Source organism: Trichosurus vulpecula, chromosome 5 (assembly GCF_011100635.1).
Source record: "Trichosurus vulpecula isolate mTriVul1 chromosome 5, mTriVul1.pri, whole genome shotgun sequence".
NCBI classification, from domain to species: Eukaryota; Metazoa; Chordata; class Mammalia; order Diprotodontia; family Phalangeridae; genus Trichosurus; species Trichosurus vulpecula.
In genome coordinates this window covers 145936914-145956365 of record NC_050577.1, presented here as the reverse complement: position 1 = coordinate 145956365, position 19452 = coordinate 145936914, and the positions used below count along the sequence as shown (strand labels likewise).

The 19452-nt window shown below is 36.3% G+C and overlaps 1 protein-coding gene across 1 annotated transcript in view; it reads right to left on the bottom strand.

Moving 5' to 3' along the window:
* COG5 (component of oligomeric golgi complex 5) overlaps positions 1 to 19452 on the bottom strand; it is a 368496-nt gene that overhangs the window by 294478 nt on the left and 54566 nt on the right. Inside the window, exon 6 of the mRNA XM_036761810.1 lies at positions 15429 to 15549. Within this exon, the coding sequence (XP_036617705.1) occupies positions 15429 to 15549 (121 nt within the window). The remainder of the gene's footprint in view (positions 1 to 15428; positions 15550 to 19452) is intronic.

Sequence of the window (19452 nt, the reverse complement as noted above, 5' to 3'; positions counted from 1 at the left end):
CACCTGGCCCAGTGAGGCTCTTTAGAGACTGTAGAGCAGTTGAGAAGGCACTGGAGTGAAGACTGAATTCTAGACTAACACAGGGCTCCTTGGGAAGACCTAGGAGGAAAGACAACCCCTAGAGGTTTGTGGCCAGATAGACACAGAGAACCCAGGGAATGCACTGGAGTGTTTCAACAGTCTGGCTAACAGCTGCTGTGGGGATGTAAAATCAACAACAACCAGCTCACAGAACACTGCAAGCCCAGGTTCTTTTGATCTGCTTTACTAAGGAAAGCAACGCTAAGGGGTTAACAAGCTTACTTTAATCCAGCATACAAATATTATTCACTTAGTTCAGGGGAAAAAGTCAGCACCCTGAACTTCAGAGCAAATACAAACAAACTGCAAACATCAACAGACAGACCTTGTCTGATTCAAATCCCAATTCATAGTTACCAGAGTTTAACCAAGTCTGAACATCTGGGCAAGCTGGAGGACTGTTAACTATAGCTGCCCAGAGTCTCCACATCAGCACGGCCACCAAGATTGAGAGCCCTAAGCAAATAGCTCTGTCTTCCCTTTTTATGCACTCTTTAGCGATCATCAAATGTCATCTGAGCCACCAGAACTTAAGTTCTTAGTATTTGCTCTGGAGTTAGCACCTCCCTTCATTGGCCCTGAGGGCTTCAAACCCACATAGGCTTAGCACCTAGTAGATAGGGGTTTGGGCCTGGGGTTTAACACCTAGTGAGACTCAATCAAAGATGCCCAACTTAATTATTTTAAAATAGTAAGAGAGTCCCACCTTAATTGATACAACAGTAAAGATAGAGGATGATGTCTAGATTTCAGCTGACCCAGGGCTTTCAGGGCCCAAGGCTTCTGGGAACACCTGGTATCTTAATCTCAAATTGATTTAGGTCTCCTTGGGTAGGCCCTGGGGGGATGATAAGGACTAAGAAAAGGCCATTGGATTTGATATTTCATTGGTTATTGCTGACCTTGGAAAAAGTTTCCATTAAGTGATAAGTTTCTGAATCAGATTTCATGGAGCTTATAAGTGAGTGAGAGGTGAGAAAATAGAGGCAAGGAATTTACTAACTTTTTCTAGGATTTTGGCTGTGAAAGGAAGGAAAAAGATGATATGATAACTAGGAAATGGTAGGATCAAGTGAAGTTTTTTTGCTTTTTGGTTTTTTTTTAGGATAGAGATCTGGCCATGTTTGTGAATTATAGAGAAGTTCTCAGTGAATAGGGAGAGACTGAAAATTCAGAGGAACTAATGGATGATTAAAGGACAAACGCACAAGAGATAAAAATAATGAATGGGATCAAAGATACAGGTAGAGGTCCTGGTATTTGTAAAGAGTGGGGTCATTTTTTTTAGTAGAGGCTTAAACAAAGGAAGATAAAGTGACAGATGATGTTGAAGTGGTTGAGAGTATAAAACTGGGAAGAAGAAACCCAAGAAGCTTGTGACTTGCTCAAGGTCATACAGGTAGTAAGCAAAAATAGGATACAAATCCAGGTCCAGGTTCTCTGACTTCAGAGCCAATGTTGTTTTTACCATATCATACTACCTCTTTAAGAGTACACCACAAATAAGTTGTGGAAAGAAATCTCAGACAGGCATTCTGCCTAACACGCTGCTGTAAAAAAAATTTTTCCCTACTATTGTACTATAAGAAATGAAGAGCAGACAGACTTCATTATAACCTGGAATGACCTATGTGAACTGATGCTGAGTGAGGGGAGCAGAACTAGGAGATCATTATACACCATCACAGACACATGGTATCTGTAAGGACTAACTTTGATAGACTTGACTCATCAGTGCAAAGTTCAAAGACAGCTCCAAAGGACTCATGAGAGAAGCTATGCATATCCAGAAAAGGAATTATGGAATATGAAAGCAGATGGAGGCAAACTTTTTGCTCTCCTTTTTTTTCTTTCTTTTTTGGTTTCATTTCTCCTTTCTCATGATTCATTCCATTGGTTATAATTCTTCTTTACAACTAGACTATGTAAATAATTTCAATGTGAAGGTATATGTAGAACCTACATTGGATTACATGCCGTCATGGCGGGGAGGGAGGAGGAGAGGAAGGGAGAGAAATTTTGGAACCCAAAAGCTTGTGGAACTGAGTGTTGTAAACTAAAAATAAAAAATAAATTTATTATAAAAAATTCCCCTCAGTTACATGTAAAGATAATTTTTAACATTCTTTTTCAAATTTAATATTTTATTTTTCCCAATTAGATATAAATTTTTTTAACATGCATTTAAAATTTTTGATGTGTTCCAAATTCTCTCCTTCCTTTCCTTCCTCTCTCCCCACCTCTCAATGAGAAGGCAAGCATTTTGATACAGGTTATACATGTGCAGTCATGCAAAACACATTAGTCATGTTGTGAGAGAAAATACAAACAAACCCAAGAAAAATAAGGTGAAGAAAAAGTATGTTTCAAAAGCTGCATTCAGACTCCACCAGTTCTTTCTTGGGAGATAGACAGCAGTTTTCATCATAAGTCCCTCAGAATCATCTTGGATCATTGTATTGCTGAGAATGGCTAAGTCATTCACAATTCTTTGTCATATACTACTGCTGTTACTATATACAGTGTTCTCTTGGTTCTGTTCATTTTATTTTGCATCAGTTCGTGTAAATCTTTCCAGGTTTTTCTGAGAACATCTAGCTCATCATTTCTCATAGCACAGTAGTATTCCATCACAATCATATACAATAACTTGTCCAGCCATTCCGCAGTTGATGGATATCCCCTCAACTTCCAAATCTTTGCCACCAAAAGATTTGTACATATTGGTCTTTTTCCTTCTTTGTTTTTTTTTTATCTCTTTGGGGTACAGACTTAGTAGTGATATTGCTTGGTCACAGGGTATGCATGGTTTTATAGCCCTTTGGGTATAGTCCAAATTGCTTGAATGGCTGAATCAGTATACAACTTCACCAATAGTGCATTAGTGTGTCTCATGAATTATACACATCATCTTTCCATGCAGGAATGTAAACAAAACAGTTCAACTTTAGTAAGTCCCTTATGGTTTCTCTTTCTTGTTTACCTTTTCATGCTTCTCTTGATTCTTGTGTTTGAAAGTCAAATTTTCTATTCAGCTCTGGTCTTTTCACTGAGAAAGCTTGAAAGTCCTCTATTTTGTTGAAAATCCACATTTTGCCTTGGAGCATTATACTCAGTTTTGCTGGGTGGGTAATTCTTGGTTTTAACCCTAGCTCCATTGACCTGGAAATATCATATTCCAAGTCCTTAGATCCCTTAATGTAGAAGCTGCTAGATCTTGTATTATTCTGATTATGTTTCCACCATATTCAAATTGTTTCTTTCTGGCTGCTTGCAGTATTTTCTTCTTGATCTGGGAGCTCTGGAATTTGGCAACAAAATTCCCAGGAGTTTTCTTTCGTGGATCTTTTTCAGGAGGTGATCGGTGGATTCTTTCAATTGCTATTTTACCCTCTGGCTCTAGAATACCATGGCATCTTGAAAGATGATATCTAGGCTCTTTTTTTGATCATGGCTTTCAGGTAGTCCAACAATTTTTAAATTCTCTCTCCTGGATCTATTTTCCAGGTCAGTGGTTTTTCCAATGAGATATTTCACATTGTCTTCCATTTTTTCATTCCTTTGGTTCTGTTTTATAATCTCTTGATTTCTCATAAAGTCACTAGCTTCACTTGCTCCAATCTAATTTTTAAGGTATCATTTTTTTCAGTGGTCTTTTGGACCTCCTTTTCCATTTGTCTAATTCTGCCTTTCAAGGCATTCTTCTCCTCACTGGCTTTTTGGAGCTCTTTTGCCATTTGAGTTTGTCTATTTTTTAAGGCATTTTTTCTTCAGTATTTTTTGGGTCTCCTTTAGTAAGTCATTGACTAGTTTGTTCATGGTTTTCTTGCATCACTCTCATTTCTCTTCCCAATTTTTCTCTACTTCTCTAACTTGCTTTTCCAAATCCTTTTTGAGCTCTTCCATGGCCTGAGACCACTTCATGTTTTTTCTGGGAGGCTTTTGATGTAGGCTCTTCGACTTTGTTGACTTCTTCTGGCTATATGTTTTGGTCTTCTTTGTCACCAAAGAAAGATTCCAAAGTCTGAGTCTGAATTTGAGTCCATTTTTGCTTCCTGGCCATGTTCCCAGCCAACTAATTGGCCCTTGAGTTTTTCGTCAGTGTATGACTGCTTGTAGAGTATAGAGTACTTAGTTCCAAGCTTGAGGGGACACACCATTGATTTCAGAGCTATTTCTATACAGCCAGCTCTGCCACACCAGCACTCCTCCTCCCCCAAGAACCACCAACCCAGGCCACAACTGAGATGTAAGCAGGCTCTGCACTCCTGCTCTGATCCACCACTTAATTCCTCCCACCAGGTGGGCCTGGAGCCAGAAGCAACTGCAGCTGTAGCTCTGTAAGCAGCCTCAGAGCTGCATCACATCTGCTGCCTCCGGGGGCAGTGTCTGAACTGCGAACTCCCTTCCCTCTGTCCCCGCAGTTTTTCCCACTAACCTTCTCTGTTGTCTTTGGTGTTTGTGGGTTGAGAAGTCTGATAACTGCCACAGCTCAATGATTCAGGGCGCTATGGCCTGTTCCGCCCAGCTCCTGGTCTGGTTGGTCCTGGCGGCCCATGCTGGGCTCTGCTCCATTCCCAGCTCTGTGTGATAGACCCTACCCAGCGACCATCCAGGCTGTCCTGGGCTCCGCTATTCCGTGGGTTCTGCAGTTCTAGAATTTGTTCAGAACCATTTTTATAGGTATTTGGAGGGTCCTGGGGGAGAGCAGCCAAGTCCCTGCTTTCCAGCTGCCATCTTGGCTCCGCCCCCATCCCTAGCTTCTTTCAAAGCTCACCTGAAATGCTACTTACTACAGGAACCCTTTCCTGATCTCCTCAGTCAAAAATAACAATAATAATGATCAATAATAGCATTTATAGAATACTTTAAGGTTTGTAATGCACTCCACATAGTCTCATTGGATCCTCACAACTACCCTGTGAGGTAGGTGCTATTATCCCCATTTTACAGTTGAGGAAACTGAGGCTGAAAGTGACTTGCCTAGGATCACAAATCTAGGATATAAGGTAAGATCTGAATTCAGGTCTTCCTGACTCTTAAGTCTACAGCTCTTAGCACCACACAACTGCTAGTGCCTTCCCCCCATAAATTACTTTGTACATATGCTATATTTAATTTTATATGTACATGTGTATAAGTACATCCCAAAGAATGCAAGGAGTATAAGGATCATTATTCTTTTGTCTTTCTATCTCAGTGTCTGGCACATAGTAGGTGCTTAATAAATGCATGTTGAATGAATTGTGTAGTCCATGGATTCCTGAGGGTATACAGCAATAGAACAAAAGTGATCAGTGCCAAATTGGGGGGAGAGGGTGTGTTGGGAATGTTGTGGGTCTGAACCAGTGATTTTATCAGTACAGATTACAACAGAAAAGAAACTCTCTCTAGCAACTTGGTATATGCTGGGACTATTTCGCAGTATCAACTCTTAAAGAATGATTTGGGGTGTTAAGGAGTGACTTGCCCACAGTGACACAGGCAGCCTGAAGCAGCAGCTCCCTTGAAACCTCCACAGGAGGCACCAAGCTATGATGCCTGATGGCCACAAAAACATACTTATATTTTTCTTATATTTAATTTAATTTAATATAAGACTTTAATTCAATTTTCCAGAATTTCAGGAATTTAATTCAATTCAACAGACATTTACTATTAAAAAGGAAGCTAAAGCCATGACAATACATATTTCCTTCCTGAATTTCCAGAAGCTGTAAGAAATCTTAGTTCTGGAAATATTTTTTTTTCCAGAAAATTACCAACTTCTGGACACTTAGCATAGAGTGCCTCAGTATCTTTACTGCTTTACAAAAACAAGCCAAAATGAAACAAACTTGAATTTTCCCTCCTACCCCTTACAAAATGACACAAAGATGAATTTGGCTTTGTTTTAAGATTATTTCCTCATGTTCCACAGCTTCAAAGTGCTGCAGCTTAGCAACAATATCATAAAGCTCTGGGAAGAGAAAAACATAAACCATTAAAATTAGCATTTCTTTTTTCTACAATGAAGGAAGTATCTTCCATTACAACCTAACATTTGGTGTTGAATTTTTATTATCATACACTTTCCTTATAAAAGTAGGTAAGGATCTTTAAACCATCACCCAGAAAAATTTGATAAGAAAAGTAAAAATAAGGCACTAAAATGATCAGCATTAAATGAAGGACATTCAATTAGCATGGCATAAAATGTGAAAAAAATCAAAGTATGTGTCTATCCTACTCATATTAGTGTTACTGACAGTCATATTTCAGTAAAGGTTAATAGAAGCATCTTTCCCATTTCCACGTAAACCCAAAACAGATACTGTCCTTTTAAAAGTGCACACAAATAAAAGAATTTTGGGCTAAAGCTAATTACAATACAGAAAGTATCAGCCAAAAGGGGAAATTTTTACAAAAGGTTATAAAATGAAAATATAAAAGAAAATTATAAAACAAAAGCTTGTTCTAACACAGTTATTTTTACACACAACACTGTAATCATTTCCCATGGCAAAGGCTTTATATTTCAGTTTGACTACTGAAATTTCTATTAACAACTACAGTTGAAGCTCATTTTAGAAAATAGATGTTCCTAAATTTTGTGGTTTTGTGAACAATTAATGTTCAAAATGCACTGGGGCAGCTCCCTAGTGAAAGCAATTCTACAAAAGAATCTTTTATAAAGCAACTATTTTATTAAGCAAATAATGACAGTTTATCTAATTTATAAATTAGGATTTGCATATACAATAAAAAGTCTTGATTAAACAGATTGCTCTAAATTTTTTAGTAAAAATTATTTTGATCTTTGTACTAATGAAAAATCTTTGTAAAATGGTTTTGTACACATTCCTTCTTTATTAAGTAAATGTAATATATCCTTTCATGGCTAAGGATCTTACAAAACCTCAGGATCACCATTACAACAAACAAATCCTATTTTTAAAAATAATATTTTATTTTTTCCCAAATTACATATAAAAACAAATTTTAACATTCTTTGTTTTAAGGTTTGAGTTCCAAAATCTATTCCTCTCTCCCTCTCTTAGACAGTAAACAATCTGATATAGGTTATATGTGTGCAATCATGTAAAACATTTCCATATTAATCGTTTTGTGCAAGAAGACAAAAGTAAAAGGAAGGAAAGAAGGAAGAAAGGAAAGAAGGGAGGGAAAGATCATGTTTTGGTCTCTATTCAGATGCCATCAATTCTTTCTCTGGAAATGGACAGCATTTTTCATTATAAGGCCTTCAGAATTGTCTTGGATCATTATGTTGCTGAGAATACCTAAGTTCTTCATGGTTACCATGTAAAATACTTTCCTGGTTCTGATCACTTCACTTTTATTAGTTCATGTAAGTCTTTCCAAGTTTTTCTGAGAGCATCTAACTCATCATTTTTCATAACACAATAGTATTCCATCACAACCATATGCAACAACTTGTTTGGCCATTCCCCAAACGATGGACATCCCTTCAATTTCCAATTCTTAGCCTCTACAAAAAGAGCTGCTATAAAAATTTTTGCACAAATAGGTCTTTTTATCTCTTTTTAAAAATCTCTTTGGGATATAGACCCTAGTAGTAGTATTACTGGATCAAACGGTATGCATAGCTTTATAGTCCTTTGGGCATAGTTTCAAATTGCTCTCCAGAATGGTTGGACCAGTTCATATCCTCTCCAACATTTAACATTTTCCTTTTAACAGATCATATTTCTGTAGTAATTTAAAGGGTTTTTTGTTTGGTTTTTGTAATTTTATTAAATTTTGCACTGAAATACAAAATGAGAAAAGGAAAAAAAATTGCCATGTACACAGCAGACCATAAGATTATGTATAATATGTATATATATAATATATACACACACACACACATACTTTGATATCAATAAACAGACATATACACACACACACACTCACACACATATATGTAAGACTGTACTGTGGACATTTCCTCCCATCGTCTGTTTCTCTGAGGGTGGAGAGCATCTTCCTTCATAGGTCAAAGTCTTTCCATGTTTTTCTAAATCAACCAGCTCATCATTTCCCACACCACAGCAACATTCCTTTCTGAGTTCAAACAGCATCTTCCTTCAGAGGATCTTTGAGGTTAATTTGGGTATTTATAATAGTTAGAATGACTTGGTTGCTCAAATTTATTCTTAAAACAATAATTTTAAATTTAAAGTTTATAAATTTATATATAAATAATATGATTATTATATAAGAATTATGATATGATTATATGTCATAATATAATTATTTGATTATTATATAATATAAACTATAAAATTTATAGATTTAAAGTTTATAAAATTCTTTTCACAAAATAACCCCATTCACAGCAGGTAGTAAAAGCATTATTATTTCCATGTCACAAATGGGGAACTGAGGCTCAAAGACTAAGTGATCAATCCAAGGTGAAAAAAACAGGACTCTAATGCAGACTTGGTAACTACAAATTTGTTATTTCAGTCAATCAATAAATATTCGTTAAAAATTTACTATGAGTCAGGCACTGTGCTAAGTATTGGAGATACGAAGAAAGTAAGTCCTTGTTCTCAAGGAACTTACACTGTGACAGAGGAAGACAACACATAAATAAGACACTGAAGGAGGGTGGGGAAGATTGGGTACCCAGCTCAGATGCATAATGAAAGACAAGAAGGGAAATCATCTCAGGATGTCTGAGTTTCAGAGTTGATTTTATCTTGCTGAAAGATGATTTTTTGGAGATTATGAAATTCAAGAGGTCAGAGGGTGCAAAACGATGAGGTGAGTTCCCTGGTTGCCCTCCTCAGACAGAGGGCTGGGAAGACCTCCAAACTGAGGGAGGGAGGGAGGTACCCCAGGGCTATGGACTGCTGAAGAGGTATGAGTCTCAGGGCTGATTTCATCTTTTTTAATAATTTTGTCTATTTTATTCTGCACTTAAGAAATAAAACAAGTATTTGTGGAACAGATAGGTGGAAACAGTTACGTAACAATAGGTGGAAAAAAAGATGATCGTACATGAAACTGCAAATCTATTATGTACAACCTGCTATTCCTTTTAAATATATAATAATGTTATCATGTAAATTTCTTTTTTTCTCTCCATATTTGATTTCATCTTGCAGAATGATGAATTTCTGGAGATCATGAAATCTAGGAGGTGAGCCAAGTGGGAAATGATGATTCCACAATGCAATCAATATTGTCATACAGTACCAGAAATGTAAAAAGTATAGGTGATGGAGCTGAATGTGTACTAAGTCTAAGATATACCCTGGAAGCTTATTTTTTTAAGTTTGTCTCAGTTTGCTTCCACTCTCACATCTTTCCTATTTCATTCTAATGCAACTGGATAATTAATCCTGCTCTCTGCTTCTCTGCTCTCCTGACCCACTCCCTTGCCCTGTGAAGTTTATCTTTAGACCTAGGAGGAAGAAAAAAACCTAGACTTTTTACAACTCATGGTGGGCCCTCCAGGGCTCAGAGCATTCTGTCCAGTTAACTGGCTGATTCTGCTAAACAATAACAATGTTCGCTTTAATTCAAATCTTTCATAGCTATAAAACAACCTCATCAGGCAGATCCTTTGGTTCCACTGCAGCCTGATTTTGTGTCACAGCCACTTCTGAAGGAAAAAAGAGACTATATTTACCACAAGTTGACAGGACAAATACAGAGATAAGATGACCCATACACAAAGGGAGGGAAGGGGAAAGTCCACTGGTCTGAATATGCCCCAGAAAGAAAATCAACAATTGCTACCACTGCCATGTAGTCAAATCAGCATTTCCTTTCCCCTACTCCGTAACATAAATGTATCACAACAGCTCATCAATTTATCATAGACAAATGCCATACACAGTAGATAACCCTGGACTGAGACTGAATAACAATGAGGTTATTTTCAGGTTTTTTAATTTCCTTAATTTTATTTTTTCTGACAACAATTTGATAAAAAAAAAAAACTCCCCTGGCTCATTATAACATTCTGAGGAGAAACCTGAGGCCTGGACTGGATCCTTTTATAGCATAGCTTAGTGGTTCTAGTCATGAAATAGTAACTCAACATGAATACTAATTAAAAATAATAGATGGTTAAATGGAAAGAGGGAGGCCCATTATCCTGTACTACTCAGGACAGCAACTTGACAACAAGAACTCAAATTTTCATCTAGCCCCAAACTTCAGTGTAAAAATACCATAACTCCACGTGACAATTTAAATAGTTATCTATGCTACGTATGTAATCTTGTCACGTAGCCTATGTTCCATAAATTATTATTTATCTATGCAATGAACATGTTTGACCTAAAATGAGTTCTCAGAACCAGAGAGTAAGGGACCTCAGAGGCCAGCTATTCCAACTGTATCTGATGAGAAACACCATCTTCACATCCCCAACAAATGTTATTCTAGTCTGGACCTGACTTGGGCCAGTCTCCTGGTAGTTTAAGTTCAATATTAGAACAAAAATAAAACACCCAGAGGACATTCAACAGTTAACAAAAGGAGATTTACTTAGTCATAGCAGGAGAAGGAAATTCAACAAAGATAGGCGTTGAGGACAGCTGGAGCGGGTTCAGCCGAGCAAAGCTCCCTGGCCTGAGTTACCCATTGTGATTCGTCAGTGATATATCTGAGAGTTCCTCTTCCAGACTGCTTGTTCTTAACTCAGTCAATCAGGAAGTGATGTTAGCAGGTGGAGCTTTTAGTCCTTTGAGCCAACCAAGTCTCAATACCTTTTAAGGAAAAACTGGCCTATCTTTCATGGGGGGAGGGATTAGGACGTTGGTCCTACTGCAAATGGTTATGCAGCCTCCTTTTCAAGTCCTCTAGTGAAGGGGAACTCACTCTCTGATAAAGCATCCCAATCCACTTTTGCATGGCTCTCAGAGAACACCACAAACGGGGAAAGGAAGGATGCCTTGTCAGAAATGGGTCAGTAAGTAACATTGTTAATAAATCTGAAGTGCCAGTAAGGTTAGCATAGATGTTACCTACCTAGAATGATTAGACTGTGTATGTGTCTATGTGTTGTGTGTATGCTGTGTGTGTATGTTCACTCCCCAATTATAAGCTTGCAGTTTTTTCTCATATCCTTCACAGACTGTCTTATTAATCACTGTGCTGGAAACTGCAAAAACTGAAATGCGGTAGTGAATGATGCCTTTGCAAACACAAAACAGTGTATAATCTGAAAAACTTTTAAAAATCATGTTAATATGGTTCATTAACATATAATCTCAATATAAACTCAATAATTATTAAGTATTTTATTATTTATAAAGGCACTTGATAATGCTAACACCATGCTGGAGGATAATGGGATTTTACTCCACACTGCATTAACTCAGAATATTGTGATTGATAGTCATGTTTGCTTTAAAAAAAGACTACCAATTATATCACAGCATCTGTTGATTCTGAGAGAAACTATAATCATGATCTAGCAAATTTCTTACTGAAGAGACATTAAAGAGAAAATACACAATAAACTTTAGAGTAATTTTGATCAGTTTTTAATAATTATATTCTCACAGTATTTTTGGAACTTAAGATTAAAATATAAGTGAGCAAAAATAACAGCTGATTCTCAGATTTTTGCACTGTTATCTTTAGCACCTACTGTGAAAACAACACTCAGGCATTACTCATTTTTAAAGGCAACTTCAAAAACAACATATTCCAAAAAATACAAAAAATCATTAGTTTAAATAGGTTCTTGAAGAAACAAGTAAATGCAGATTGTCCAAAATAACTAGAATCGGGTACAAATTGAAACTCCATTCAATAACAAAAACAAATAATTATTAATAAATGAGGAATCATTTATTAATGTTGATTCCTTAGATCAGTGATGTCAAATTGAGATGAAAACCTGGCCACTAAACTGTATATCAAGACTTAGAAAACCACACTACATGTTAATATTATCTATGTTCTATGGTATTTTTATTTACTTTGTTAAATATTTTGCAATTACATTCTAATCTGGATCAGAAGCACTCAGGAGTGTTGTAGGCCTGCAATGCTGCTTTTGGGCCCCATGTTTGGCAGCTCTGCCTTAAAAATCAAAGAAAAAAAATCTGTAAAAAGTTATCAATATTAATCTACCCAATAATAACAATGGCAAACCCCTGAAAGTATAACCCCTCGTCCATGCCATGAGTAAGGACAACAGCAAAGTAGGGGAATGGCAGACATGGAGATACACAGTATGGGGCTTTGTGTGTCCAGAGACGATTATGATAACTGGGAAAACCTTCCATAAACCCTGAAATCCGAATGGAATGGAATTCTGTCAATACCAGTGGCTGGGATAGCACCCTGAAAAGGACACAACTGTTCTAAAGCATCAAAGAAAATGGGATAGCTCAGGATTACAAGCCAGCCCCAAAAAACTGTCTCGATAATCACCTTGAGGTAGAGGACAGAGGAACGAGTTTTCATGTTTTGATAACACAAATGGACAAGATAAACCAAAACAAATCAGAAATACCACACTTACTAGAAAAGTTTCAATGAGGATGGCACTGACCATTACATCAATCATACCATGACTAGTCACAAATCACTCCTCCAAATATAGGCCAATTTCTGTTTATATGCTTTATGCAAAGCATTCACAGCTTGTATCACAAATACACATACACACACAGAGTATATATGTATGTGTGTATGTATGTATGAGTGTTGTGTGTATTTATGTATAAATACCAGAAAATAATATATTATCTGAGCAAGAAAAGTGTGCCAACAAGTCCCAGAGGTATAAAGATCGACTTATTATTGAGAAAGTAATTACTAAACAAGCTGTCCAAAAGTGCCATTACATTTACACTACCTTTAATGATTATCTCAAGCTGTTGACTTGTCCACATTCATAGCTTGCAAACAGATCTAACAGATCCAAGAAGTGTGATAACCCTAAAGTATTTGATGCCTATATAATAAACTATCCATGTAGACATGCCACCAATAAAAAATGTTAAGAATTGATATAAAATCATGGCATTTTTAAAGAAAGCAGTGTAAAAATTGTTATCATTTTGCCTAGCCTTAAATTCATTACAATTTCTCCAAAATATGAATAGGGCTTCCAAGTTGAAGAGGGATAAAAAAAATTTTAAATATTTGATGTACACCAACTCATATTATAGTTATCCACTAAAAAGAACATTAAATAGCTTCTTCATCTAGTGAAATCTTTCTATTATATCAAAGTGTCCCTTGGACTCATTAAATATAAAATTTTTAATATATGCCAAGGGAAGATGGGAACTCAAGGCTTCAAGCTTAAATCTGTAAATCAAACTTAATCAATAAATGAAAGTAATACTTTTAAATACCTTGGTCTTCTCCAGGCAAGACGCAGAGAGCATAAGTCTATCAAGGAGAAAGCTGTAGCTAAATGTATGGAGAAAGTTGTAGCTAAATGTATTAAGAAACTTAAAGGCATACTGAAATCAAAGCTTAATGGGAAGAGTACATTTAAGACCAGTGAAAATATACAGTTTTAGAACTATAAATTGAGCCATAACAGATTTCAGAAATCTTTTAGCAAAAACCCATATACAATATTAGTAAAATACAGAGCCCACCATCAGCCTAAGTCAACTATAGAAAGATTAGTACTCCAGAGGTAGAGGACTGATAAAACATTTTCACAACATATGAAAAATAAGTCAAAACCCCACAGAAACACTTTTGGTACATGCAGACATCATTCCACCAAGCAATAGTAAAAAGTGAGAACATATCAATGCCACTGATTTTGTGTAATGTACCTAAAATGACTTATGTCTGGATGGCATCTATGAAACAGCTAGGATACAAGAATGGAATCAAATGACCCTCCATGAGCAATGTACATATGAACTTAGCCAGTACTATATAAACAAAGTCATAGAGGACAAATGGCTCAGATTTGTTTGTGGAAAGGAGTAGTTTATGATGGTCATTCAGGGCAAAGTTAAAGCCACATCTTTAAGCATCCTATACTTAATAATCTATCTAGATTATGCAAGACATTGGTAGAAATTATTTAACACATTACTGGAAACTGCAGAATTTTTGTACCTACCAAATACCAGTAAAGACCTAACTGAGTGGTTAGAATAATTCATCAGAAGCTTGTTATCTTTCCTAGACCAACATTCAAATCCCCATGCCAAAAGTACAGGCCTCAAAATATCCTTGAAAACTAAGCAATAAACTAAAACGAAAGTGGAACATTATCACAGGCTGAATTGTTGCCTACAATGTCTCAGATATAACACTGATCCATAAAAACTTAAAAACAGTATTTTAATAGATGTTTCTATATCAAATACTCATAATTCCCAAGCTACCTGAACAAACAGCTTTTAAAATAGAGACCTCGTAGAGACAATCAAAATCACAAAGATATATGATGAGAAATATATCATATGCATTGCCCTTTCTCTTCTGGAGTACTACAGATGCTTTCAGGGAGTATACAGAAGTCAAGCTTATACCCTGATAATTTTGTTGAACTACGAAAAAAGAAATTATTTTATTTACCTGTGCAATATAAATATTAAATATGAAGCATTAAATATTAAAGAATAATTGTTTTAATGAACTTAACAAGTATTCGCTTACTTATTATTAAGGACGTATGTAGTGGGACCGTATAGTGACCTGTCCTAGTAATTTCAATCTGACCCCATGTAGAAGAGAACTTTCATTTAATAATAAAGATTTTACATCTATATAGCTCTTGAAGTTTGGAAAATGATTTACATATATGAATTCATTTGTCCCTCACAACCACCCAGGAACCAGGTAAGATCTACCAGTGTTAATCATACAAGTGCAGCAGTATATTCACTATACCACTGAAATCCTTTTTCTAAGTCTCCATTGCCACAACTACTTCCAATTTAAATAACATAGAACTCTGTCTAATTGGGGTTTGGATAGTTAATGCCTTATTATAAAACATTAACATCATGCCATTTTATCAATCTGAAGGCTAAGCAACTTGAAGTCTTATATCATAAATACATTATAGGATCACAAGATTTAGAAGTGGAAGAAACCTGAGAAATCAGCTAATCTAACTCTCACATTTTACAGAGGCAGAAACCAAGGTCAAAAAGGGTTAAACAATTTGTCCAAGATCACCCAGGCAAATAACAAAATCTCAATATGAAGTCTCTTCCTGAACAATTCCTCTTATCCCTAAATCACACATCCCCTTATCTGTCATCAGAAAGGCAGAGTTTATAACCAACTTATTAATTTTTAATACATGTTACTAGAAATTGACAATAAACTAAACAACCAAGAAAATTATTCAATGTGTTTAGACTTAGTGGAAGAAAAGGACTTACCAAGTTCATTGAGACTCTGAGCAGCTTTTGTTATCTCTCTACTTCCTCCCTGCAGCTGTCCTTGGAGTCTTTTACTGAGATACAAGATACGTATTATTCTCCGAAGCAAATCACAGGCTACCTGCACAAATATCAGGATATTAGATGTATACATTCAATTCATAAAATTTTGTCATCAAAGCTACAAATATATGCATCTTTCAAAATGTCCTTCAAAAGTCCTTCAAAGTGCTTAGGATCAATCTTTCTCCATCTCTAACACTGTTTTTAATCAACCAGTAATGTTACTTCAGAACCCTGAAGAATCTTTTTAAAGCTTCCACATTTACTAAATGAGATAATATTTGTAAAGCACTTTACAAGCCTCAAAGGGCTATATAAATACTAGCTGTTATAAACTAGCATAAGGAAATAAAATATTTAATTTGTATAATGAACTCCAGTTTATACTGGGAGAATGTTATCTCCTTGAGATTGAAATTTTTAATCTCTGTATTCCCAACTCCTAGAACAATGTCTTATACATTTAATTCAATTCAATAAACATTTATTAAGCACCTTCTTTGTGCCAGGCCCTGTGATTTTTAATGTGTAGCAGGTACTACTAGGTAGGCACACAGCACATACTAATTGTTTGCTGAATTCAATTGAATCTATCCATAATGATTAGGAAGCAGAATAATGACATGACCAATTTAAAATTCTGATTAACTTGAGTTACTTTATATAATTCATAAGTATCATTAATTTTCATATAACTACAATGTAATGAAATATAACTAAAGCTATGCTGAACATAATTCATCCTTTCCTTGCAAAGGCTCAGATGGCACTTGATGATTAACTGCATTCCCTTGATATAACCGATAGGAACATTCATCGTCAATGTCACAGACTTGTTGTGAGGAAATCTCTCTATTAACCTTGAAGCACAGTATCAGTGCAATTTGGTTTTGGTGGATCTTTTATATAAAAGGCATGAAACATTACAACATATTACTGATCATAGGACATAAAGTAACACAATTCTATTTTTTAATAAATTCTTTACATCAAGTTTTCTCTCACTGAACCTGGAGGCTCTCTGCACCCTTCCCCCCAAATAAGTATTGAATCCTTAGCACATCCCCCACAGTGGCTATTTCAAACCTTTTTATTCTTCAAACCCATTTCTTTTTATCAGACTATTATTTCCTACTTTACAGAGAAGACTGAGGTCACCTGCCATAAACTTCCTAATCTCCCCCTCTTCCACATTTCAAAATTTCTGTGTCCTTACTCAGTCTCTCATCATTCCTACCAGGATGAGGCAGAACTCCTTGCCAAGGAAATTTCAATTTGTGACTTTTATCCCATCCCTACTCCTATTCTTGGCATCCTTGCTCTGGACCATTTCCTCTCACCATCTCCTATCCTGAATCTCTCTGCCTCTACCTGCCCTTTCCTTTACCTACAGACTTGCTTGGGTCTCCCCTATTCTAAAATTAACTTCACTTTAGTCTGATACCCATTTAAGCTACTATCTTATATTGCTTTCTCTTTACTGCTAAATTTCTAGAAAAAAGGATGCTATACCTACTGCCTCTACCTCCACACAACATGCAGACTTAGTGGTTTGCAGTCCACTTAATATCTGTAATACTCCACAGAAATTTCTCTTCAGGATTAACAATTACCTCTTAACTGTCAAACACAATGACTTTTTCTCAGTCTTCATTAATCTTTCTGCAACATCTGATATTAAATTTCATTCCTTTCAATTCTTTTTTCACCTGACTTCAAAGACATTGGCTCTCCTACCTGTCTGACAACTTTTTAGAGAGCTAATTCATCCTTCTTCCAGTCCACTAAGTGTGGATGTCCCCAAGGTTCTGTCCTTAGTCCTCTTCACTTATCTCTTCCTTGGTGACCTAATCAACTAACATGACTTCAATTACCCTCTATCTACAAAACAACTCCAAAATATAAATATCTAGCCTTGAAATCTCCTTCTCTTTCTCTTTAGCCTCAAAATTTCCAACTGCTTGCTGGGTATCTTCTCCTGGATGTCCAGCTGGCAATCACATAAACTAAGTGAAAAACAGTCAAAGTATAAGAACAGGAAGTTCCAAAGGAAGAAATTCAAACTATCTCTAGCCAAATGGGAAATAAAATGTTCCGAATCACTAAAAGTACAAATCAAAACAACTCTGAGGTTCTCCCTCACCTCCATCAGTTTAGCAAACAGGGAAAAAAGGAAAGTAACAAAGAGAAAAAGAATAAAAAAATTAATGCACTGTTGGTAGAGTTCTGAATTAGTCCAGCAATTCTGTAAAACAATTTGGAACTATGACCAAAAATCACTAGACCATGCATACTCTTTTACTCAGTGATCTCACTACTGGACCTATATTGCAAAGAGACAAAAGAAAGATGGAAAGGATTTACAAATATATTTACATTAGTTTTTTATATAGTGGCAAAAAATTGGAAACTAAGGGAGTGTTCACCAGTTTCTGAATGGCTGAATGAATTATGATATGTTAATGCAATGGAATATTATTGATCCATGAGAAATGATGAAAGGGATGACTTCTGAAAAATGTGGAAAGGCTCATATGAACTGATGTAGAATACAGTGAGAACTTCTATAATTACATTACAGCAAAAAATAACTTTATAAGACTTAAGAACTCTAATCAATGAAATGACCAACCACAATTTCAAAAGGACTGATACTGAACCACTCAGGGAGCTTCCTGGAAGACTTCCTCAGCCCCTTTTCATTCTAATACCTTTCTTCTGCTAATTACTCCCTATTTCTTGGACTGTAGTTCCATATTGAGTTTTATTCCACCTCATTTTTATTCTGCCTTTATTTTTTCAATGGGTTTCATTCATAACAATTTGTTGGGTTTTGTTTTCTTACTTCTCCTACCTCTTTCATTTAATTTTGTAATGCTATCAGTAAGTTTGTGTTTTCCTCCATTCATATATTTTGCCTCAGTTTTTTATCCCAACTCTATAAAGTCAATGCTTGGTCCCTGTAGTTTATTTTGTTCATTCTACTCCAATGCTATTGTATTCTCAAAGGCTCTTGTCTGATCTACCTTCTCATTTACCTGCCCTATAGCAAGTTCTTTAACTTACATTGTTAATTTGTCTTTCTTTGTTATATTTCATCTCCTTTTTCATGCTTTTTCCCCTCCCTAAATAAGCATGAAATTCAAAATTGTCCTTCCTCACTCCTACCTTCCTATTTTAAGTAATATCGTTCACTGTATTTTTTTCCACAAAGAAAAATTTCTTTGCTTTGTCCTCCTTACTTCTCTCCCTGTCTACCTTACTCTGAATTCTATTTTTCAATTCTAGGCTTTACCTTCACTTGGTCTTTATTCTCTTTGAGCCACTCATTAGGATAGACATTTCTAGGGTGCCCAATCTGACACCCCTCCCTCCCTCCCTCCCTCCCTCCCTCCCTCTCTCTCTCTCTCTCTCTCTCTCTCTCTCTCTCTGTCTCTCTCTCTCTCTCTCTCTCTCTCTCTCTCTCTCTCTCTCTCTCTCTCTCTCTCTCTCTCCCTCCCTCTCCCTCTCCCTCTCCCTCTCCCTCTCCCTCATTTCTATGTCACTGCATTTATAGATCTTACCCCAGGTTCTCTTTTTTATGCTGTACTTCTTTTAAATCCAGTCCAATCCAATAAATAATTATTAAGCATCTATAAAGTGCCAGGTACTATGCTAAGCACTGGGGATACAACTGATAAAAAGAAAGACAGACCCTGCCTCCAGAATCTTGCCATCTAAAGGAGGAAGCAGGCACAAAAGGGGTCAGAAAAGTGGGGATGGAGTGAGGAGAGTGGACAGCAGGAAATACAGGGCACAGGGGCATCTTGTTCCATGGAGTTGAAACCAAGCATCTTAGCAGATGCAAATGGACTGAACTGAAATCCAGTTCTTGCTCTCTATAAAGGAAAGCATTAGGAAGAGTTTGTTACTCCACTCTCTAGACCTCCAAAAAGAGGAGAGAGGAGACTGAGGAAGGTGG